The sequence below is a fragment of the Delphinus delphis genome, chromosome 4 (genome assembly GCF_949987515.2).
Source record: "Delphinus delphis chromosome 4, mDelDel1.2, whole genome shotgun sequence".
Classification (NCBI taxonomy): Eukaryota; Metazoa; Chordata; class Mammalia; order Artiodactyla; family Delphinidae; genus Delphinus; species Delphinus delphis.
In genome coordinates, this window is record NC_082686.1 from 76689595 (window position 1) to 76712714 (window position 23120).

General features: G+C 37.9%; 1 protein-coding gene across 3 annotated transcripts in view; it reads right to left on the minus strand.

The window, feature by feature from the left end:
• The window catches only part of CCDC50 (coiled-coil domain containing 50), a 66078-nt gene that overhangs the window by 37361 nt on the left and 5597 nt on the right, over window positions 1–23120 (minus strand). For all 3 annotated transcript variants that reach the window (XM_060010938.1, XM_060010937.1, XM_060010939.1), the window contains exons 2-3: window positions 2673–2735; window positions 1692–1818 (exon numbers count right to left, since the gene is read on the minus strand). In XM_060010938.1, the coding sequence (XP_059866921.1) occupies window positions 1692–1818; window positions 2673–2735 (190 nt within the window). The remainder of the gene's footprint in view (window positions 1–1691; window positions 1819–2672; window positions 2736–23120) is intronic.

Below are 23120 nucleotides of genomic sequence, written 5' to 3' on the forward strand. Positions count from 1 at the left end.
AATATCCTAACTTCTCTGGAGGAATCGAAATCCATACATTCTATTCTAACAAAACTGAGGCGATGAAGACTATTCTCATTTGTATAAAGAACTGGTCACTTTCAACATGTTGGGAAATAGATGTAGGTGAAAGTAGAGGTGTGCACACGTGGGGGTATGTATGCATGTGTATAACGCACATACAGGACAGAAAGGGAGGAAGGGAATACAAGACAGAGAACACAGGCCAGAAGCAGAAATGGCAAGCTTTTTTAATCAGTAGAAAAATCACTGGACAAGATGCCTGGAGACCTGATTTCCAGTCCCGCCACTGTTAACCAGTGAATCATGCACTCTTATGTCGTCTTATCAGCTATAAAAGTTTTTGGACTTAATGACTTCATATTACAGGTCTAACATTCAAGGATTCTGAACCATTCAAACCACAGAATTGAAAATAAAAATATACTCATTTTTTATTTCCATACCCTCTTTTCACTTACTTTTTTTTTTAACTTACCAAAAAGTGTTTATTAATCTAGTTTTAAGAATATGGAATGTTTCACAAATTTGAGTGTTGCTTTGGCAAACGCTCAGAGTTTATTTCCCCTGAGTCCCTTAAAGGCAATGGCTATGTTTTATTCATATCTGTGCTCTCTGGTGCCTTTCATGGTGGCAGAGTTATTAGCAAGAGTCAGTAAGAATGTTTATGTACAAAATAAGGAAGCTGAATAAAATCACGAATAAAGTCCTCTCTGAAAATAATAAAATAGAAAAACCCTTCCTCAAAGGCAGCAAAAATAATAGGCTATCCTGTTTATTTAAACATGACAACTAAAGTAAATAGAAGGGTCCCTTCACTTCCTCCTTTACCCCTTCCTCCTCAAAACAATTTTGTGGTTAAATCCACCATTAGAGATTTAGGTATAGGAGCCTCTCTCAAAGAAGAAATGTACTCTGTGAGCCTTTAAAACATTAAAAAGAATAAAAAGTCATTGTGCTAGAAGAGACCTTAGACGTGATCTCTCCATTTAGGAGGAGACAGAGAAATAACTTTGGTCAGACACTGAAGTTATGAAGAGGACTAAGGGTACGATTCAGAGCTTTCCAAAAGATTCTGCCTCTACTTAAAAAGCAAGGGGTTTGGGACTTCCCTGCGGTCCAGTGGTTAGGACATGGTGCTTTTACTGCTGGGGCACAGGTTTGATCCCTGGTCAGGGAACTAAGACCCTGAAAGCTGTGCGGCACAGCCACACAAAAACAAAAGCCACGGGTTCGAGGAAAATAGGAGTAGCAAACACTGCTAAGAAACAATAAAGGAACCCAACAGACCTCATAAAGTTCTTTGACATCCAGTATTTCGCTGGATTCCCCCCAAAAGCCCAGGAGGCAGAGGGGACAGAGATCATTTGCCCCCTGTACAGGTAAGGAAAACTGAGTCAGAGAGGTGGACCAAATGACTCAAAGTCATCAGCGAAGAGTGTTGAGTCCACACCAGAAACCACATGTCCCAAAACCTAGTAAAGTATTCCAACAACAAAGACAATTTTTTTAATTCAAAGAAAACTATGGGATAGTCACTGTAGGATTTGTAATCTAATAGTGAAAGGAATCAGAGGAACAGATGGAGAGTCCTCTTCCCTGCCCTGGTTGCTGACCCCACAGAGAAAACCAGTCCGGGCATGATGCCCTCCCAGTCCCCAAGTCCTCACAGGGCTTTGTAGCGCTTCTGCAGCTGAGCCTGAGCTTTCAGATCTTCCTCTTGAAGTTGCTTAGCCACCTGGAGATCATGCTGGACCAAACGGTTCCGCTGAACATTCGATGCCAAATGATGCTCAACTGGATAGTAAAATTGGAGAGAGGAATTATAATGCTTTGGCTTATTAATGATAAACCTGAGAATAAACTTAAGAAGAGCCTTCCATTGAAAAGGGCTTCACATCCATCATTTCATCTTATGCTCTAAATAACGCTATATAATACGCAGCACAGGAGTTATTATTTTCATCTTTGCATTGCAGAAAAAGAGAATCAGAAAGGTTAAAGTAATTTGTATTGGGCACAAGATAAAACAGTGGCAGTGCCAGGACTTCTACTCAAATAATCTAAAACCAGGGCCAGTGCTCTTTCTGCTCTACAAGTTGCCACTTTATTTATAAAATACTATTTCAATACCGAATTTTTATACTGACACACGAATTAATGATTCACAAATTACAAATTCATACTTACGTACTTCTGTATCACACATATAACTTAGATTTACTATTCATGAGTACATACATAAAAAATTCAGAAAAATCTACAATCTAGACACCGCCCTCGCCTGGGAAAAGATGTTCAGGCCTCCTATTCTAGGGGAAGGAACCCATCCCTCTGCCAGCCTTCTACACACCCTCGATGCATGTATAACCACTATCTCCCTCCTATAGCACTAAGGCAAAGGAAATGGTTCAAGTCCCTCTTTTCCTCTGATACATCCAACAGTCTTCTCATCCCTAGCAGCTATCTGACTTCAAAACACCCAGAACTTCATTCTTCACGGAGGTGTCATTTGCCTAGACAGATCCGTCAGGATGGATGGGTGATATAACTCGATGACTCTGTTTTCTCCCTGCCTCACTCTGCGAAATCTGCCTCAAGCTACCACTAAAAAAGAAAACTGAAGGAGCACGCAGAGGGCTATTACTCACTCTCTTGTTCCTGCAGGCTGTGGGCCAGGGTGTGGTCCTCCAGGACAGCAAAATCTCGGCACACTGCAGAGGATGAGGGAGAAGGGCAGACAGGAAAGCTCATTAGTAGTACTTTAACATAAAAAGAAAAAGATCTTGTTCAGGACTTCAAAGACTCCAACCTAATATTTTAGAATGATCAACTTTATAACTCGCAATGCACAAAACAGTGACTAGTTAGTATAAAGTCTTCATTCACAAAAATCCACATAGTACCTGCTCAGGGCCAAGAACAAGGTGTCACAAAATAATGGTTAGGTCCCTGGCCTATGGAAATTAATCACAGAATCAGAACGCAGAGGCCCAGAAATTCTAACCCACTTCTATAAAGGACTGCTGTAATAATAAGAGACAAGAATGTTTCACCTATTGCAGCTGAGAAAAATCTGAGTTTTTGCATGGTCAGAGGAGTTAAGCCATCTGGGATTCAGAGGATCCTTTCCCAGAGACTTATGTGTATCCTGGTGCTCTTAAGGAAAAACACACCTTTCTTAGTCCCTTAGGCAGGAGCGGATCTCTACTTTAAGTGTAGTCACGTTCTTCAATGGGTCCACACCCTCAGACACGAGTTAGAACTGGTTCTCTAGGTCTCTCTAAATATAGAGCTGCCTACCTAAAGAGAGCCTGCAAACCAAAAGACAGTGGGAACCTTGGAGGGTACCAGGCATCTGCCCCTAACTTTGCCTCCATCTGGAGAGCCAGGCAAGAGCGTTTCCTGAACTACTTTCTCAGACACGAATAGGAAGAGATGGTCTTAAAGGTCCATTCCACCCCAAACTGTAATTTAAACTTCTGCTTCTTAAAACAAACATACATATGAAGGACTCTTATCATGAAAAATGCTGTTTTGTTTGTTTTAAGGACGTGTAGTTTAGGTGATATATCCTTACTCTATTCCAAACATGTACGTCACATTAAAGAGGAACGTTCCCAAAGCCTCAGACTATTGCAATGTGTAGGACTTATGAAACTGTCCTCTAGGGCTTACCAGAGTTTACAGATTTCTTTCTGCAGCTCTGACTTTGTCTGTGAAGACATTTAATTAAAACAGAATGAAAAAACATTCCTTTGCCATTCTTAGCACTTATGTATGTTCACATACAGATTCACACAGCCCGGTCCCTCGCTGAGAGATAATGCAACGAAAAAGCAGGCAGAGCTTGGAGACGTCAAGGTTATTCTGAAAAGGTTTTATGATGGAAAAATCATTTCTGCCCCCAAATCATATTAAACCGAATATGACCTACTTAGCCCTGGCTCAAATGCAACTACAAAACCGGCAATTTCCATAGAAAGTCCTGTTCTTTTACATCCAATATATTCTCAGCAAATTCTAACAACTTGAGGCCCAGGTCGAAGTTCCCCAATATTTCACAGAATGAAAGTGCTTTCAAGAAGAGCTAGTTAAACCTCTTATTTAACAGGTGAGGAAAATAAGGGCCAGAAGAAAGAAAGGGCTTATGAAGGCTGTAGACATAGTTTGCCGGTGGCAGGGCTGGGAGTCAGTTTCTCAGCAAGCAAGAGCTCTTCCTGCTCATGACAACCAGCCCTCCTGGACTCTGGTAAACCACAGTTGGAACAGACCGAAAGAAGATATTCTATACTGACCGACATGCATTCTCTAAAACACTTAGCTGATTAACATTAATTAATTAAATGTCTAAGACACGTATGGATTTAGTTCACAAAGAACAAATATTCAGAATGAATATTTTAAAAAGTGTAAAAGCCACTTCAATTTATGTCATTAGAGCAGAAAGGTATGCCAAAACGATATATTTTGTATGCTTTTAATATTATGCTGAATAAAATAAAAATTATAAAATTACTACAGTTTTCCATGTGAATAACTGCAATATTTTCACGTTTTTTGTTTCAGTCAGCATGACATTAAAAATATAATGTTTATGGATACATATACCTGTAGTAAAAATACATGGTCTTAATATCTGGCACTGACACAGTGACCCCCTAGAGACACAAGCAAAGGGGCAGGTGTGCCTTGACTATATATATGCTGTTCCACTGCTTTACAAACAAACTAGAGAAGACTGAAGGAAGTGAGGCAAAATATTAACATCTATTCAATTTAGGTGATAGGTTCCTGGGTTTCTATATTTTCTGTGCTTTTTGTAATGTTTTACATATACTGCACTTAAATTCTACAGCTAAATATAAAAACTTTTAAAATTCACATCTTTATTTCATCAGCAGCACATATAAACCATAAACATGATGACACATTTGACATATCATAATACACCAAGGAATTTATGAATTTATGATTGCCTTAATAATGACTCTTCATTATTTCTTAATATGTAAAAAGCAAGGCTGAAGTATATTTAATTATTGTGATTTGACCCTGAATCTTATTACGGTAGAGGCTGAATTGGTACCCACAAAATATGGGTCAGGCCTGCACTAGAAAAGAACCTAGAAGATCTTCCATGACTACAAAGATGTACACACACTCATACACGCACAGGGTTGTATTGTCCATACACAGATTTAGCCCTTCAAAGTTTACTAAAAACTTCCAAATATATCATCTCATTTATGCAGAAATATTACTTACTTAATCCATAATTTCCTATGCATCCACTCTAGTTGCTTTCAAAGTCAGCCCCTGTATTCTTTGCAATGCTAATCTAATGCAAGCTGGGAAAGTCACACACCCAGCCACCTTGCAGATCAGTAACCCGTTTGGGAATTACAGAAAACAATTCTCAGCCAGGACAAGTTCAAAGCCAGGAGCTTTGCTCCTCCTCTAATCCACTCTACTTTGAAGCAAAGGGCTATAAACAGTACTGAGAATAAACAGCATAAACTCATCTCACTACGTTTCCAGGCAGGCACATTTAAGACGAACTACTGGACCCTGAGCTTTTATCCTGCCACTTCTCAAACTTTTTCCCTCCTATGTTCACTTTCATTCACCCTAATCTCAGGTTATCTTCTTGCCATTAAGCCAACCCCATCATTCTCCATTCCCATCCAGCCCTGCAATCTCTACACCTTCCACACAGTTAGTGCTGGATGTAGCATAAATTTAGTAGGACTTCAGGAGATGCTCATTAATAGAAAAAATGAAGAAATACCGGTCAATAAAGTCAAAGAACAGAGTTCCATAGACAGGAGGAAAACAATGTTATGAATAGAATTAAGCTCTGTCGTTACTGACAGCATCACAGACTTGTAAAATTTTTCAGACATTCAAGTAAAAACTAGCAACCTCTCCCTTTCCCATGAAAAGAACAGAGCTTTAGTGATTTTTAAAATCCAGATATGTACATATATACAGTGGATTCGTTTATATTAAGGCAAGCAAGTCTCAGGAATGGGAAGTAGGATTTATATATCTCCCACCTATTTTCCTTGAAGAGAAAGATGATTCTCATTCATCTGTGGATCCCTCTAAATAAACAAAGAGCACAGTACGCACCTAGTAAACACAGTTATTCAACAAACATTTGCTGAATTCTATTATTAGGAGGAATAAGTCATTTACAAGCCATCAGGAAGGTGGAGTTGACAGAAAGGTAAATAAGCATAATATAAAATGTAATAAAGTTTATAAAGACCTATAGAAAATTCCTTGAAGGCATAAAAGTGGAGCAGTTGTGCTTGTTATGAACTGGGGGTAGGTGTAAGGAGTGGGGGTGACTTGGCAGAGCTGTACCAGGAATCCTTAAAGTAGTTAACATACAAAACCAACCTCAAAGGAAGGTTAAAACTCCTAGGGCAGAAGTGGTAAGCGTTCTTAGCAGAGGGACGAACTAACTCTATACAAACTAGAAGATGAGTGAAGAAGTCATTCCTGTTTTGTCATTTTTTTACCCACATCCCCAGCTTTCTGAAAATGAATGGCTATGAAAACTGAGCAAGCTTCCTCCCACATAAAAATGCCTGGGTGGGGCTTCCCTGGTGGCGCAGTGGTTGAGAGTCCGCCTGCTGATGCAGGGGACACGGGTGCGTGCCCCGGTCCAGGAAGATCCCACATGCCGCGGAGCGGCTGGGCCCGTGAGCCATGGCCGCTGAGCCCGCGCGTCCGTGAGCCTGTGCTTCGCAACGGGAGAGGCCACAGAAGTGAGAGGCCCGCGTACCGCAAAAAAAAAAAAAAAAAAATGCCTGGATTACTAATACATTCACTAGAAACTATTTCTTTCAACTGTGTCTGTATTGCCTTTTATGTTCTGGTATAATTTTATGAATTATTCTGTTTTAGTGTAAATGCTATTAGTAGCAGATGGAATACATACTCACTGCTTTGAGAGCTGGGTTTATGCTTACTTTTCTTTGTTCTGTTCTCATGGGAACACCCTCTATGAATGAGGAAGATGTTCCAGACACAGATTTTGTCTTGAAAAGTTTGGTAATGACAGGCAACTGCAACTGACATTGATATAACACTTTGTAGGTTACAAGGCACTTTCACACTTATTCCTCCTAACTGTCCGAGGGTCTGAAGGTTTTTATCAATATCCTCATTTTATTTATGAGGAAACTAGGCTCAGAGAAATAAACTGGCTTGACCAAGATAACCCAACAAATGAGCAAATGAACTGCAAACCAACCTGAGCTCTTCTGGCCTCCAATATTTCTGCTCAAAGAACTCCTAGAAGAAATGGGCCTATGTTTAAGTATGTCAGAAAAGAGTGATATTATTAAATACTAATTAAAATAAGACAAATATGCAGTAGTTTCTTTGAAATTGAGGATGAAATAAAATTTAGGTAAGGGTGGTACATGTGTTCAGAAGGTGGGTTCCAGGTCCTAAAACAGAGCAATAACAATGGACATAGTTTACTTTGTCTCACTATTTCCCAAGAAGAAGTCTCTAGCTATCACGGTTGGCCTGTGTTCACTTCTGAAAAGCAAGGACAAAAAAATTTTGCACAGTATTTCACAGATGACCTGTAACAAAAACCCTAGGTAGTAACTGCAGTGGGAAATTCCAAGGAAAATCTCCCTTTGGGATCTAACCACTTTCCCCCGTCTCCATCCAAAATCAATGGCTTTTCTTCCCTTTGGTAAGAGAGCATTAATGAATTCTGACTAATGTGTCTCAGAGTTGTTAAAGACAATTTTAACTAAGAAATGATAACATAGGTAAAACCCCTAAGCCTTTGTCTGCTGCCCTACAAGAGAAATGTCTCGCTAACCTATTAAAGAAGTCTCTTCCCTTTATTAAAAGCTTTAATAAAACTGCCTCAGTAGAAGAGAAATGGGATGCAGGTAAACTGTGAATAGACCTCATCCTAATGCCAAATCTTCCACCTCCTCAGCCCCAGCAAAGTTTATATATAGGGACTAAGATAACATCAACATCACCACCACTAACACCAACACCAAAACCAGTCTCCAACCCCATCACCACCACCATCAGTGGGAGCTTCTTAGAGATGCTCAGCTATGGAATGGAGACACTCTCCTAACCACCTGCCCCAATTATGAGCCCCCAAAACAACAAACACAGCTTTGAGCCCCTGGTCACTCTGACAACTGAAATTTCCCACTTTCAGGCAGAAAGCTGAAAACAATTAGAATAATACCCAAGTAATGTTTGAGCAATTAATTTATTAGGGATAAAGGGTAACTGAAAGGTAACCTTTGATCCTTCTCTGACTTTTAGTGTCTATAATTTCCATCTTGTCGAAATGAACAAAACTGAAGTACAGTATGACAGAGGAAATAGAGTGGCACCTAATTTTGGCTGATGCTAAAGAGGTAAACAACACAGGTGTTCCATACTCATTTACTTTGTTCCTAGTTAAAGTAGCCAATGGGTGGGCTACTTTTCTGATCAAGTCTCCAAATGCCCTGTTCTTTCCAATATACATACTATGGTTACTCCATCCGTCTCGGAGATAGAAGAGCCTTCTGAGTAGAGATCTATAAAATAATTAAGTCAGATCCACCTTCCTGTACTTATTGTCCTTAGTATAATTATCCCCCCTTACTAAACTACCCACAAAGTACACACAGATTTCTGCAATTCCTTTATGAAAGACAAAGACTTTCATTCCACATATTGTACAAATGATTGGGGCATCGAGTATCATTAACCACTGTTTCAATTGTTTGGGAATTTTTATGGTTATTGGTTTTGGTTTATGTTTTTCTTGGGTGGTTGGTGTGGGTGTGAAACAGAGAATGGGGGAGTCTTGCAAGTCTGAGGGAAGTTTAGTCACCATTACACAGATGATGGGCTTAAGAACCCTTTTCTATCTGCCAGTGGTTCCTCTCTACTCTCAAAAACTTCATAATCAACCCTCAGAAACCTCATTCAAATGTTACTTCTCTATTAATCCAATCCTATAGGACAAAGAACCAAAACCATCACAACTGATACTCTCACATACCCAGCAGATTTACTTATGCTTTTTTTTCCCCCCCAGTGATTTCATAATATGTAGTAAATATAACACTGGAGAACTAATCATACAAATACATGTACTCATTTGTTTCCCCATTATACATTCAAGATCCTGAAAGGTAGGAAAAATCTTATGGATCATTTTCTCTCCAATATTTATCTCAATGCCTGGGATGATGATTTTCAAATAAATCCTTGTGGAAAGGAGGGCTCCTGAGAAAAATGATGACTCGTATAAATGATGCACCATGAAATCTTGCATGTCCACATTCTCCAGCTTACCTAAACAAAGCTAAGAAGCTGCACATCTACCCACAATGCCTTAAATGACAGCAAAGGGTTTCTGTTCCCAACACCCCAAATTTCAGATGTATTATAATGGAAAGGATAATTACCTGATAGACTCCTAGAACACCTAGAAAAGTTGTACACTCAGGCAGGTGGTCAATTCTTGGTTCCTTTAGATGACAATTAAGTACATCACTCAAAATGGCTCTGAAAGTTAGAATAACATGCCAAGGATCACATAGTTAAATATGTGGCATTTCCAAGATTAGACCCCAGGGCTCTGAAAAATGTCTGTATACATGAGGACATGTTTATTAAGCTAAACAGCCTGAAAGGGTACATAGGATGTATGTGGCATTTTAAAGCAGAATGCACTGTATGCTAAGGTGCTGGCATGAATTTTCAGAATCTGGAGCTAGTCCCCTGAGCTATTTGTTTGATAAAACTGTCTCATGTCCTCAGAAGTCCTCTATAGTTGCAGGCTGCCAAATAGTCCCGAAAATTAGAAAATGTTAATAAATTAATTATAAGGTGAATGAAAAACGTCAAGGATGACAGAACCAAAAAAAAAAAGTAGGAGGAGAGAAAAGTCCTGAGAAATCTAGCAACAGAAAGACATTTTCAGGGTTAATTATCCTTCCATCAACATTACAAAATGATAGAAAGCTCGCCTTTTCATAAAAAGCTCCACAAAGACCAGAACAGTATAACCCAGGATTTTCTGCAAAGTTCTACCAAATATCTGATCTGCTAAAGTCACCACCTTGGTTAGAAGTCTAAAATGTCTTTGAGCATCAAGAGGCTTTAATCCAAAATACCTCTGAAAATAATAAAGGCCCTGGATGACAGGTTGGGTTCCCAAGTTTCCTCAAATATTTCTAAATTTCAGTCACTGTTCATAAAAAGGTGCTGATTCATCACTTTCTTAAAATTATAGAAATTGACTATCAGAAAGGGTCTGAGTAGTTGTTAAGTCCAGCTTTATCCTGTCCAAATAATCATCTGGACTCCTCATAAATATTTAACCACAGGAAGCCCACTTCCTTTCAACACAGTTCCCTTTCGGGTAACTGTAAAATGGTCTGTGGAAGGACAAAACCTGCCAATCTAGAGGTATCATCCCTGGTCCTAGTTCCAGCCTCAAGAGTGCACTCACATTCCCTACAGTGTATGTGGGTGTTTTGTACAAACCACTGGCACTCTTCAGTCTGTTGTTTTATACACACGATAGATGACCATCCACATGGCATATTATATGGGCTATATGCACAGGTTAAGTCCTGAAGGTACTCGCCATGATATGGGCAGAGCCCAGGGCTGATTTCTGAGCCTTTCTATAGTGTACACTGACTACAGCTGAAATATTTGATTTTTCAAGTTAAATTTTATTTAGAAAATACTGGAAAAGATAAACATCAAAATCTTAACATTGATCAGGTACTGTGGGACTATAATGTAGCTTATTTTCCTTCTCAAACATTTCTATATTTTCCAATTTATCTACCATGAAATGGAATCTTATTATTTATAATCCCTTGCATAACATTTTATAATAAAAAAATGCATGTTTTTAATCTAATTTAAGCATCTAAACAGTGAAGCAGCAAATATTTACTACAGGAAAAAATAAGTTGCAGTAGCAATGTTATGGATTCAATTTAATTATACTGTTTCCTTAAGGTTAGAGAATAAGTTCTTTTTTTTTTTAAAGGAAAAATGTATGCTAACAAAAACAAAGTCTACGTAAGACCCCAAATTTGCATCTGATCTTCCTGAGAACCAAAGCAATCAGGGAAATATGAAAAGTTGTTCAGTTCTCATTATTGTAAAGGAGAAATAACACCAGTTCCTGACTGGAGAGAAATGTTTTACTAGTACCAAACACGAAAGCAAGTTCAGCCACCATGTTGGAACTTAAGTAGAAAACACTGAGTTATATAATGTACTACTCAATAGTTCAAGCATGAGTTTTAAACACGTGTCTACATACACACAAACATATGCACACACCTTCAACAAAAGAACAAGACTGAGCTCAGTAAGGAGACATTTTAAAAAGCAAAACAACTGATTTAATCCCAACATTTAACTCTGATGCAATTTATCAAAATAGGTTCCTGAGCTTTTGTTTTCCCCTAATCCCCCCAATTCAAAGTTAAATGAAAGCCCCAGTAACCCAAACCACTTGTTTGGCAAGGAGATATATTATAGCTAACCACAGACACACTAGATTGCAGGCAAGTGGGTTTTGAAAATGCTGAGATAATATAAGTCCTCAAATCAGAAGTACTACTTTAATATCACAGACCATCTGCATCATTATCAGAGACCACAGAGTAACTGGGTAACTTATTGGAAAAGTGAAAATGGCTGAGTTAGAAATTTCCATCGGACAGGGTAAAAGACTGAGGGTGAGAGGAATACTGAAAAAGGGAAGGAAGGTAGCAGGGTGGAAACAGCAGTTTTTACTCATCCTGGTAGAACTGCTGGATAGAGATAAGTCTTTCCATTAGGAAATATCTGACTCAAGTTTTCATAAATGATTAAAAATACCCACAAACACGAACAACCTCACAAGCTTCCTGGGCTGCAGGCATAAACTTTATGGACTGGTGCTTTGAAGCCAAACCTTTTTGTGTTGGCAGTAACAGAAGAAAAAAGTTACCCAAGGAAAATTACAACTCTCCAAAACCCCAAGTGAGGTGCATTCACATGGTCCAATGTTGGATGGAACACATATTAGAAAAGACTGCCCTAAACTGAACCAAATCTGTATGTTCTATCCATCCATCATTATTCTATCCACTAGGGTCACAAAAATTTTTTTCACACTATATATGGTAGCCACTAGTCACACATAGCTATTTCTTTAAATTAACCAAAATTAAATTATAAAAATTCAGTCTCACTAAAAACATTTTCAGTGTTAAATAGCCTTATGGGGCTGGTGCTTACCATTATGGACAGTGAGGGATACAGAGTATTTCCACCTTCACAAAAGTTCTGTTGGACAACACTGCCCTAAACAATAATCACAGTATGACAGAAAGGACAGTGTCAATTTAGACAACCGGACCACTCAGCAACATTTAAAACCATTTTAATCGTGTGTGTGTGTGAGAGAGAGAGAGAGAATGCATATTTATATTTTAACCAACAGATATAACTCGCTTTGCCAGTATGGACAACCAAGGGTCCTGAATATATTTTTAGCCTTGTAGTAGCTACTGATTTAACTTCAGAGTGCATTATTTCTCCTATGCTTCTTTTTTCTCAGCCTTAAGGTGGTGGTAGTTTTGCTAACCTCAGCCGGTTGAAAAGAATAAGAGTTGTACATCTATCAAGTAACCACTGTGCAGATACAGTCACAGAAACAAAGTGAACAAACGTCCTCTTGGAAAGGAAAGTGAGCTGTTAATTCAATATAGTTAAGGGAATTCGATTCTGTGAAGTACAACTACTACTGAATAACCTAGCAGATCTCTAATACCTTACAGATCATTTACCAAAGAACTGTGGATTCTCATTAGCAAATTATGCATTTGTGAATTTCAATTGGCATGTAAAATTAAACTGATCATAATCAGAGGAGCCTTCTCCTAAAAGTACTGTCTTTGGTGCCTTCCTTAAATAACAATTACATTTTACATGGGTGTTCCACTTCAGAACAATTCAGGAATATATGAATTTACACAGCAGCTAAACACGTAATTACTCTTACTATCATAAAAATGATTAAAAAGGAAGCACTCCTGCTTTAAAATGATTCAGTTGATTTCTAAATAGATTTATAAAATTTCATAATTAAACATAGAAAGATGACTATCAAAATTACACTTAGGAAAAAATGAAACTCTTAAACAGTGTTAGAATTCTGTAGTACACTGCACAGAGCATTGGTAATGAGATACTCAGTGAATACTTACTGCATACAGAGGTACTACGGTATAACCAAGAGTAGTACGCTTACCTAGATTCTAATCCTGGCTCTAACACTCACTAGATGAATAATCTTGAACAGATTAATATCACTTACATTTGCTCCCCTGTAATATGAGAGTAATAATAACAACTGTAAGTACTTAAGCACTGCAGGAAATTTTCTTTTTTAAAAAAAGTACTCACAAATTATTCTGATGGAGATAAACCTTCTATGTAGAAAACAACAGACCACTGATAACCACAGGGGTCCTCAAAAGGGTAAAAACCCTTAGACAAGCAAGTAGCAGACAATTTTTTTCAAAGCAATTTTCCACTATGAATATCCTGGTAGTAAAAATTGCTTTCTTTTATTTTCACCCCATGTATCCCTAGAGAAACTCCGACCTTCTGTCCCTCTATTTGACTGGCACTTTTCCTGGCACTTAAGCCCACAAATGGTTTGGCAGCCCTCAAATGGTTTGGTTTCTCTGTTTGCCTTAGCCTAGAAAGAAAAGCCACCCATCTCCTTAAACCTGGGTAGGATAAACCCAGTCATGCCCATTAAAACCCAAAAGATCACATCAAGCCAACTTAAGTACAAGTTTACACCAAGGGAAGAAAAACCATTTTGGTTTATTGGCTTCATATGACAAGTTTCCTTAAGTACTAGCTACTGCAAGTTCTATTTATCTTTGAACTTTCAACTTCTCTTCTGCAAGTAGATACTTTAGCTAGCACTTTCTTTCTTATTGGGATTAGTAAACATTTCAATTTCAAAAGATTGAGAGTACAGTAATACTCAAAATTTAAAAAAAAACAAACTTAAAAAATTGCTCATGGGATAAGCAGGTATGGGAAAAATATTCTCTTACAATCTTGTTCCCATAAAGCAAATGGCAACACTCGCAGTTCCACTGTGGTAACCATCTGTCAGAACTCTACACTCATTTCCAGTAATCTTGGATAATGTAAATCTGAAAGTAGGCACATAAAATAAATGGGCAAGTCTTGAGACTTCTGGAATTCTACTCTGATATGCTGCCGTATGCTCAATAATTGGTCATGTTTACTGACTAGATTGTGTTTTTCTAAAAGGTATCTTGAGATCATGGGTACATTCCTAAGATCAGCTCAGTTTTTACACTTACTAGGGGAATGCCTCCCCAGAAGACCAGGAGATTTCTCTTACAAGCGGCTTATATTAAAAGCAGATTTTGTCTCCTAGAAATACTCTATACAGAAGAAGGTAATGACCCAACAGCAAACTGGAAAAAACAAGCCTGTGTTCCAAAGTACACCCAGAAACGTCCTAAGCAGGTAACAGGGAGTTGTGCATAGATTTTAAGAAGGGATTCTGTCAACCACTTTGGTTCTCCATGTAGTTCATCAGAGGGGATATTTTACTTTATTTCTTTTCTTTTTGAGAAGGAAACCTGTATTCACCTTAGTGGTATTTAAGTTAGATGTGAACTTTTGATGGTTCTCTATTACCAAAGAAGGTTGGACACTCAGTGCTATGGGAAGAGAGAAGCAAAAACTGAAGTTTAGTAATAAACTCCAATAAGAAAGAAGCTGAGATTTCTTCAACAATACAAAAGGGAACAGAGGACATAAAATGGCATGATGGTTCTGATTTGGATTTTGCCTAATGTTTAAAGAGTATTTCAGAGAAGAAAAAACAACTTTGGAGCTATACAGATCAGGATTCAAATATTGCTTTCTTATTGGCTAAAAGATCTTAGGCAAGTTATTTGATCTCTTTGAGCTTCAGGTTCCTCATCTGCAAAATGAGGATAAATGTTGTGAGGACTAAATTAGGTAAGTGAAGGGCCAAAGAAAACATCTGTCACTCAGTAAAAGGAAGTTCAATAAACGGAACTTCCAATTATTACTAGCATCATCAGAGTTAATGAATTCTTATAATTAGTTATTTTCTATTAAGTACTTCTTTTAGTCAGGTCCCACTAAGTCCCTGATTAACACAGATAGATCACTTCTGTAGTATAGAATCTATAATGGAATAAGCAATCACTACTTCCTCTTATGAATGTATGGAAATGTTTCCTGGCAAGGAATTACAATATAATCAACAGTTGACTACATTTCAATAGCTCTTTCTAACTTCATATGTTTTCCCATGAGGGAGAACATGTTTCCTATATGTATGCATTGTGGGCCTGAGTTAAAAGGAAATCAATGTGTCTAGAATGTTTAATAAGCTCCACCACTCCAAACTTTTTTCAGTTGAATGTCCCGGATTAGAAAGCAAAGTAGAATTCTATGTGAAAGTCACGTAATTATAGTTTACTAAAATAGAAGAATCATCAAAGTATCACCATTAAGAATGGTCGGAGAGTAGACTGTTGAGAAGAAGTGCAGCCATCAAAATCTAAGCAAAATATTAACATGTAAATTTAAAATACAGCATGCCTAAAACCAGATGAATTTTCCTAATTTCTGTTCCTTGAATACGCTAGTAAAAGCTTTCTGCCAAATCCACATGGCATTTTGGTATCTTACTATAAGAAATATAGATATCTCTTTCCCAATTTATAGAAATATAATGGTCTTATTGTAGCATATAAGGAACAAACAGGTTGAGTAAAAACAGCCCAGTTCCTCATTCCAGATACCGGTCAGAATTGTAGTTCTGCCTCTGTCAGCAGCTCACCAAGTGACCTTTGACAAGTCACTTTCCAAATCAGAACTTCAGTGTCCTGACCTATAAGGAAACAGTCCAAATTATTTTTAAGAATTCCTCCCACTTAGATATAGGGTAGTAGGAAATTTAGTTGATTCAGTATAAGTAATATATATTTGTCTCTTGGATACAAGCACATCATCTAAAATGTCATAACCACAGCCTATATAAAAGACTACCCATACAGGATGACTGTTATGCTAACTTTCTCCTGTACCAAATATTGCTTTCTTCATTGCTGTTGTTGGTTTTACCATTTCTACCATACAAAATGGCAAACATCCGCTTTTATCCACCTTATTTTATGTATAGTAGCCTTAACCACCAATAAATCTTAAAATAACCTTTTGTTCAATCTAGTGACTTATAAAAAGGTAGACTTATCCTGTCTCAACTAGCAGTTCTCACAGAGCCTTCAGTATCATGGTAAAATGAGACCATGTTATCATTCATTCACTGTCCAATGAACGCAATTATGGACAGTACTATTTACTAAACGGTTAACCTGGGGCCCAATGAACAGAGTACAGCCTGGGAAAGCGAACACCCTCAATATTCAGAAGTCTTCTTGAAGATCACCAAATTTAAGTTCAACTAGAATGTGTTCTAAATGCCTTGGATTTCTCTATGTACTGCTACTGAAACTGGTTTCAGTATGGTATATTTGGTTATCCTATAGTATATTTGGCTGTCATGTAATTCCCCTGAAGAGGAAGTGAAAGAAAATCAGGGGCAGCCTGCATCTGTGAACAGGAAGACAAGCTGTCCAAACACCTTTCTGCTCTAAAGGATTGATTCACTTTCTCACTTGTTTTTTAAGAATTCAAAGTCATTTTGATGATTTTTAAAAACTGCTATAATATCTACTTAGAAGCATAAATTGGTTTTTGTAGCACTGCATGTTTTTAAAACAGTGTTAACTTCTAATACACCACATGAAGCTGAAAGAGACTACGCAGTATGCCCTAATTTAGAAAACCATCCTAAAATAAGTATGAATTAAACGTATCCACCCCCAAAGCAAAGATGCTTGAGCTCTTTTGCTCACGCTTTCCCACCCTCTCTTGATCATAGACCATACCAGGTTTATAATCTGTACATTCATCTTTTTAGTTTCCAACTCAAAATATTCAGATTCTTCACAGTCAGGAACTCTATAACCAAGAACTTAAAAAATACATGTTACATGTGACCTGTTTAGTTAAAACTTTATAAGAACTTTGACCCCTTTACCTAAAAATAAATTTAAAGGAGAAAACAGTAAACATAAAAAGTCTGAATAGAATCCAATACCATCTAAGAAACTAATTGGATCCTTTAGTAACAGCAACAAAACGATACCAGATCACAATCCTGGAAAATGTACACACTTGAACAGGGTCTTACTTAACTAAAATCAATCCGTAAACAGGTAAGATCATTGCTTCCAAAGGAGCCTACTATGTGTTTTGGCCTTGAGTTAACCTTAACACCAATCAGTCCCCTACAGACATGTGAGAGATGGGGAAATTTCATGCAACAAAAAGTAAAAGTGATTGCTTCTAATCCTCTATTCCTATCCCAGTGAATTCATGCAAATGATCATAGCCCTTATTCTAGTGTCATTAGTTCAGTTAGCTCAGGTCAGTCTGCCCACTGAACATAAGATGTCAGATACTCTGACAAGTTTTCTGGAGTATCTCCTATGGGTAAGGATCCCCAAGTAGTACTGAGATCAGTCAGCTACCAGTCTTGTCTTGATGGAGAGCTTTCAGACCAATACAGAGGATGAGACATGTTGCTTAAGGAAGTAAGTTAAAAAGATACACAGGAAAGAAACAGGGTAGACTTAACTGAGAATCAGCATTTGAGCTGGGCCTGGGGAGGTAGTGAGAGGATGAGAGGATAGAAATATGCTATATTTAGATAGTATAGAAGGAAATACCATGCAGAGGATTAGGGCTCAAATAACAATGGTCTGGAAAAAGGAAAAGTTGGAGTATTTTAGGGTAACTTGAACAGTAATATCACTGAGACTGAATGTATAACACCGCATTTTGCAAAATACTTTCATATCCATTTCTTCAATTAACTCTCATGGAAAGTCCATATATTAGACACAGTAAATATTATCTCCAATAAACAGATAAGGAAAGTGAAGCTTAGAGATACTGAGTGTTTTCTCTGAGACCTTACATCAAATGAGTAGGAAAGATGAGATGTGAAACCAAGGCTTAACAAGTCTAGGTTCAAAGTACTTCCCCTTTCCAAAGAAGTCAGTCTGCTTAAGTTAAATTTTATACAAGCTTCCTTTCAATCTGGACAAATTATTTAATGTATCAGTAAACAAGAGCAAATACTGCAAAATAATTCTAGGAGGAGCTCAATTACTTAAAAGATACACAGCAGAAATGCACAGAGTAAAATGGTAGCCTCCTACTCTATTTAAGATGAAGAAAATGATACTTATATTACATACTGCCAAGTAAGTAGGAATCAGAAATGTGTGCATTTCTTACCTCCCTTCAATTACACAAATTTCAACACCCATTCTCCACATTCAGGGGGAATAAATGGGGAGAACCAATAAACAGGAAACAAAAAGAAAACTAACTAATTAACAGTAGAATTTTAGGGGCTTCCCTGGTGGCGCAGTGGTTCAGAGTCTGCCTGCCGATGCAGGGGACGCAGGTTCGTGCCCTGGTCCGGAAAGATCCCACATGCCGCGGAGCGGCTGGGCCCGTGAGCCATGGTCGCTGAGCCTGCGCGTCCGGAGCCTGTGCTCCACAACAGGAGAGGCCACAACAGTGAGAGGCCCGCGTTAAAAAAAAGGTAGAATTTTCGGAAACCCACATATGAAGAGCTAAATGAAAACTTAATTATTCCTACTATCTCCAATTGAGCAGATTTCACTTAGTAATCAATTATGAAATAGAAAACACATTAAGAACCTCAAGACAGTATATGGGAAACAGGTACCCTTCAGGTTTTAAGTGTCAACAAAAACTTTACATTTCATATCTAGAAAGGGTTTTTTAACAAGGACCTTGCTTACTCACCACATCCAGCTGCCTGTGGTATTTCAGCAATGTGTCTTGCAGTTGTGTGGTCACCAGCATACACCTATTCTGGTAAAATTATTAGAATAACCCTTTTTACTCACAAAGTGTCTGGGTTTGGCCTATAAATTATTTGGCAGCGCTGCCTTTAAGCCTCAGTAATTATCCTATTTTGGGGGAGCCTGAGTGCCACTGCAACCAAGTTCCTGGAATTCAGGGATGTTAAAAGCACAGTAAACTGGAGTCTATCAATAATAGCTCCCCAGCCATTTTCTAAACCTTCAGCTTGTCCCTTCCAATATACACACATAGCCAAAATGATCTTTCAAACATTAGCTCTGTGGAGTTTTAATGGGGTAACTTACAAGGGGAAAAGAAAAGAAGAAATGCTTCATGGGTACACTAAAGCCCAATTTAAAATAATGAGGTCTGACCATGGAAAACTGGGAAAACAACAGAAGCAGACATGGCAAGTTAGAGTCCAGCAATCACTGACAGGATAAGGAACCATTTGTAAGCAAAGCCAGAAAGTGATCTGTAAATGCAGACACTGAGAGTGCATAGTCCTTTCCAAAATAGCTGCTGGCAGATGTCAGGCCAATCTCAACGTGCAGATGAGAGGATATGAATCCTAATCAAGTCCCTTGTTTCTCTTCCTCTACTTCTGGTTTCCCATCTAGACAATAAAAACGTTTCGAAAGTATTTGCCAACCCTAACATTCTGTATTTTGCTGAATTTCATAATATGAAAGACAAAGCTAATATTTTAAAGTATTTGGTGGGAAGTGCTACTCAAAAATTAGTGAATTTAATACCTAAAGTGAATCATGGACTCCTCTATATAGTCAACAGGCAAAAAAATTGGTTGATGGGGAGGCAATGAAGAGGGAAAGATATCCTTGTAAGTCATTTGTGCTTTTATTATACGCAGTTAAAAGTCCTGGAGTAATGCTAATGGAAAGTGACTCAGTCTTTATGACTCATTAGAAAAATAAAAGCCAAAAAGTCCAGTGGGGACTCCCCTGGTGTTTGGTCATTGAGAAGCTGTATCAGGACTAGAAATGCCCATCACACACTAGGCCTTCAAAGTTTAGTGGTAAATCAACCGAGGTACTTCTGATACAAGTTTCCAAGGAGACAAAGTGGCATTTCATTCATGCAAATGTTCGTAACATGTTTTGAGGAGAGCCAGTAACAAGTAACAAGCTAAGAATCATAAGCAAACTTTTTAGAAGTTGAACTTGTTTACTCATGCACTTCACTCATGAAAGCCCCACAGATCCTTACTCAGAGTTGGCATATGGATTATTCTCACTTTCCGTAAGATTTCTACCTTGATAATCAATTGTGAAGTCCCTAGAAATTTATATGGAGAGCACATTTTCTTCTTAAAAAAAAGTAAAATAAAAATCAGGATGTAAGCCTGTATTTTTAAAAGTCACTACAAAAATAAAACATGCTACACGAGTTCAGCCAATAATAGTCCCCAACAGGGCACCACTATAATTAAGAAAAGTTTTGATAAATGTTCATAGTGATAACTGAAATATCAAAAAAGATTAAATAGGGAAGTTTTTTAAATGGTTTCACTGAAATGGTCCCAAAGAAATTATTGTTTTTCTACAAAGTACCAGATAGTAAAGAATTTAAGCTTTGCTGATCATAGTCTCTGTTATAATGACACTCATCTCAGCATTCGCAGCATGAAGGCAGCCACAGACAATATGTAAACAAATGAGCAAAGTTACGTTCCAATAAAACTTTAGGCATTGAAATTTGAATTCCATATAATTTTTACCTGTCACAAAACATTCTTCTTCCTCTTTTTTTTAATCATTAAAAAATGTAAAGACTATCTTCAGCTCACTTGTATAAAAACAAGCGGTGGCCCATAGGCCATAGTTTGCAAACCCCTATCTTAGAGGAACTAATTTCAATTACTAAAAGGAAAAAAAAAAAAATGCTGCCCATTCTTTAACCCTGATAAAGAAATGAGTTGCCAATGCAAAAGCTTAAAAAAATCAGAGTAGGGTAGGATCAATCCCTGCATTAGGGTGGCCACAGTATTCTTAGTCATATGTTCCAAATGTCTATTGTAAGTCCAAGAGTATAATCTAGATATAAAAATCTATAGATTCCCGGGACCATCTCCAAGAGATTCAGCTGATATCAAGTAGGGCAGGAATATGTTTATAGCAAAGCTCCCCACATCATCCTAATGTTACACCAAGGTTTAAAGACCACCGACATTTTCAAAATATTTATCTGATAGAAGACTTGAATTCAGAATATGTAAAGAACCCTCAAAACTCAATAAAAAGAAAACAGTCTGATTTTTCTTTTAAAGGCAAAGCTTAGAACACACACTCCTTCGACAAACGATATGAGAATGGGAAATAAGCACAAGAAAAGAGGCTCCAATCATTAGTCATTAGAGAAATGCAAATTAAAGCCACATAAGATAATATTACACTGTTAAAATTTAGATCACACAGCTACGAAACAACAAAACCAGAATTTAAACCCTTAAAAAACTAGTTAAAAATTTTAAAAAATATATCTTGACAATGTAAAGTGCAGACAAGGATGCAGAGCAATTGGAGCTCACATACTTTGCTTGTGGGAATGCAAAACGGTACAGGCCACTTTGAAAAAGTTTGGCAGTTTCTTATAAAGCTAAACATACATTCACCATATGACCCAGTAATCCTACCCTAGGTGCTTACCCAAGAGAAATGAAAACATGTTCACCCCCCAAAAAAACCCTGTATACAAATGTTTACAGAGACTATTTATAACCACCAAAAGTGAAAACACCCCAATGTTCGTCAACCAGTGAATGGATAAGCAAATGGTGGTACAGCCATACACTGGAACTCAGCAATAAAAAAGAACAAAATTACTGATGCACACATGATATCAGATGTACTATGGTAAGCGAAAGAAGCCAAACTCAAAAAGCAACTTATTGGATGATCCCATGTATATGACATTTTTGTAAAGGCAAAACTATAGGGACAGCAAACACATCAGCGGTTGGTGGAGGTGGGGAAAAGGGTGGAGCAGTCTGGGGGTTATGTAACTGTTCTGTATCTTGATTGCTGTGGTGGGTACGAGACTATACATTTGTCAAAACTCAGAACTGCATACTAAGAAGGATGCGTTTTTACTGTACGTGAATTATACATCAATGAATTTGACTAAAAAAAAAAACACTGATATACAACAAGCAAGACTGGTTTTACATTGGTTCTGGTTTATCAGAAAGCTTTCAATGTTTTTATGTCAGTGTATGGTTACCAACTATTATATGAAGACCTACGTATCTTTTTTTTTTTTTTTTTTGCGGTACGCGGGCCTCTCACTGTTGTGGCCTCTCCCGTTGTGGAGCACAGGCTCCGGACACGCAGGCTCAGCGGCCATGGCTCACGGGCCCAGCCGCTCTGCGGCATGTGGGATCTTCCCGGACCGGGGCACGAACCCGTGTCCCCTGCATCGGCAGGCGGACTCGCAACCACGGCGCCACCTAGGAAGCCCAGACCTACGTATCTTAACGTGTGTGTGTTTATGTGTTTTAATGATAATAATGACCAAAAAAAACAGTTGTTCTGAGTATGCATGTTTGTCATGTCCTTTTAAAAGTAGTATCTAGGAACTCTTTTGTACTGGTTTCTAAATTCAAACATCTGGGAATAAATAGTCTAAATAATCCCCAAGGTATATAAGACCAATGATCCTTTGTAGGTCTTATTTAGGATCTAGGGTATCCTAATTTTACAGGTTTGAAGCACAGGACACTTTTAAATAGGTCATCAGTTAAAAACATTAATCCAACAGCCCTTCCAGTGGCTACATCTGAAACTGCAAATGTAGCTGTGATAAGGTTTATTTTTTTCCCCTTATAGGTCAGGGTAGTTAATTTTAAAATACACTCCTGTACTTAGAGAACTGGGATTTCAAGCAGAGTTTACTTAAGTTTTGTGGTATCACACTGCTTTTTGTTACTGAGGCAAAAATTCATTTATCTCAATCAAAACAACTATGTTCTTGAAAAGAACTAGAGAAAAAAACATAGCCTATGG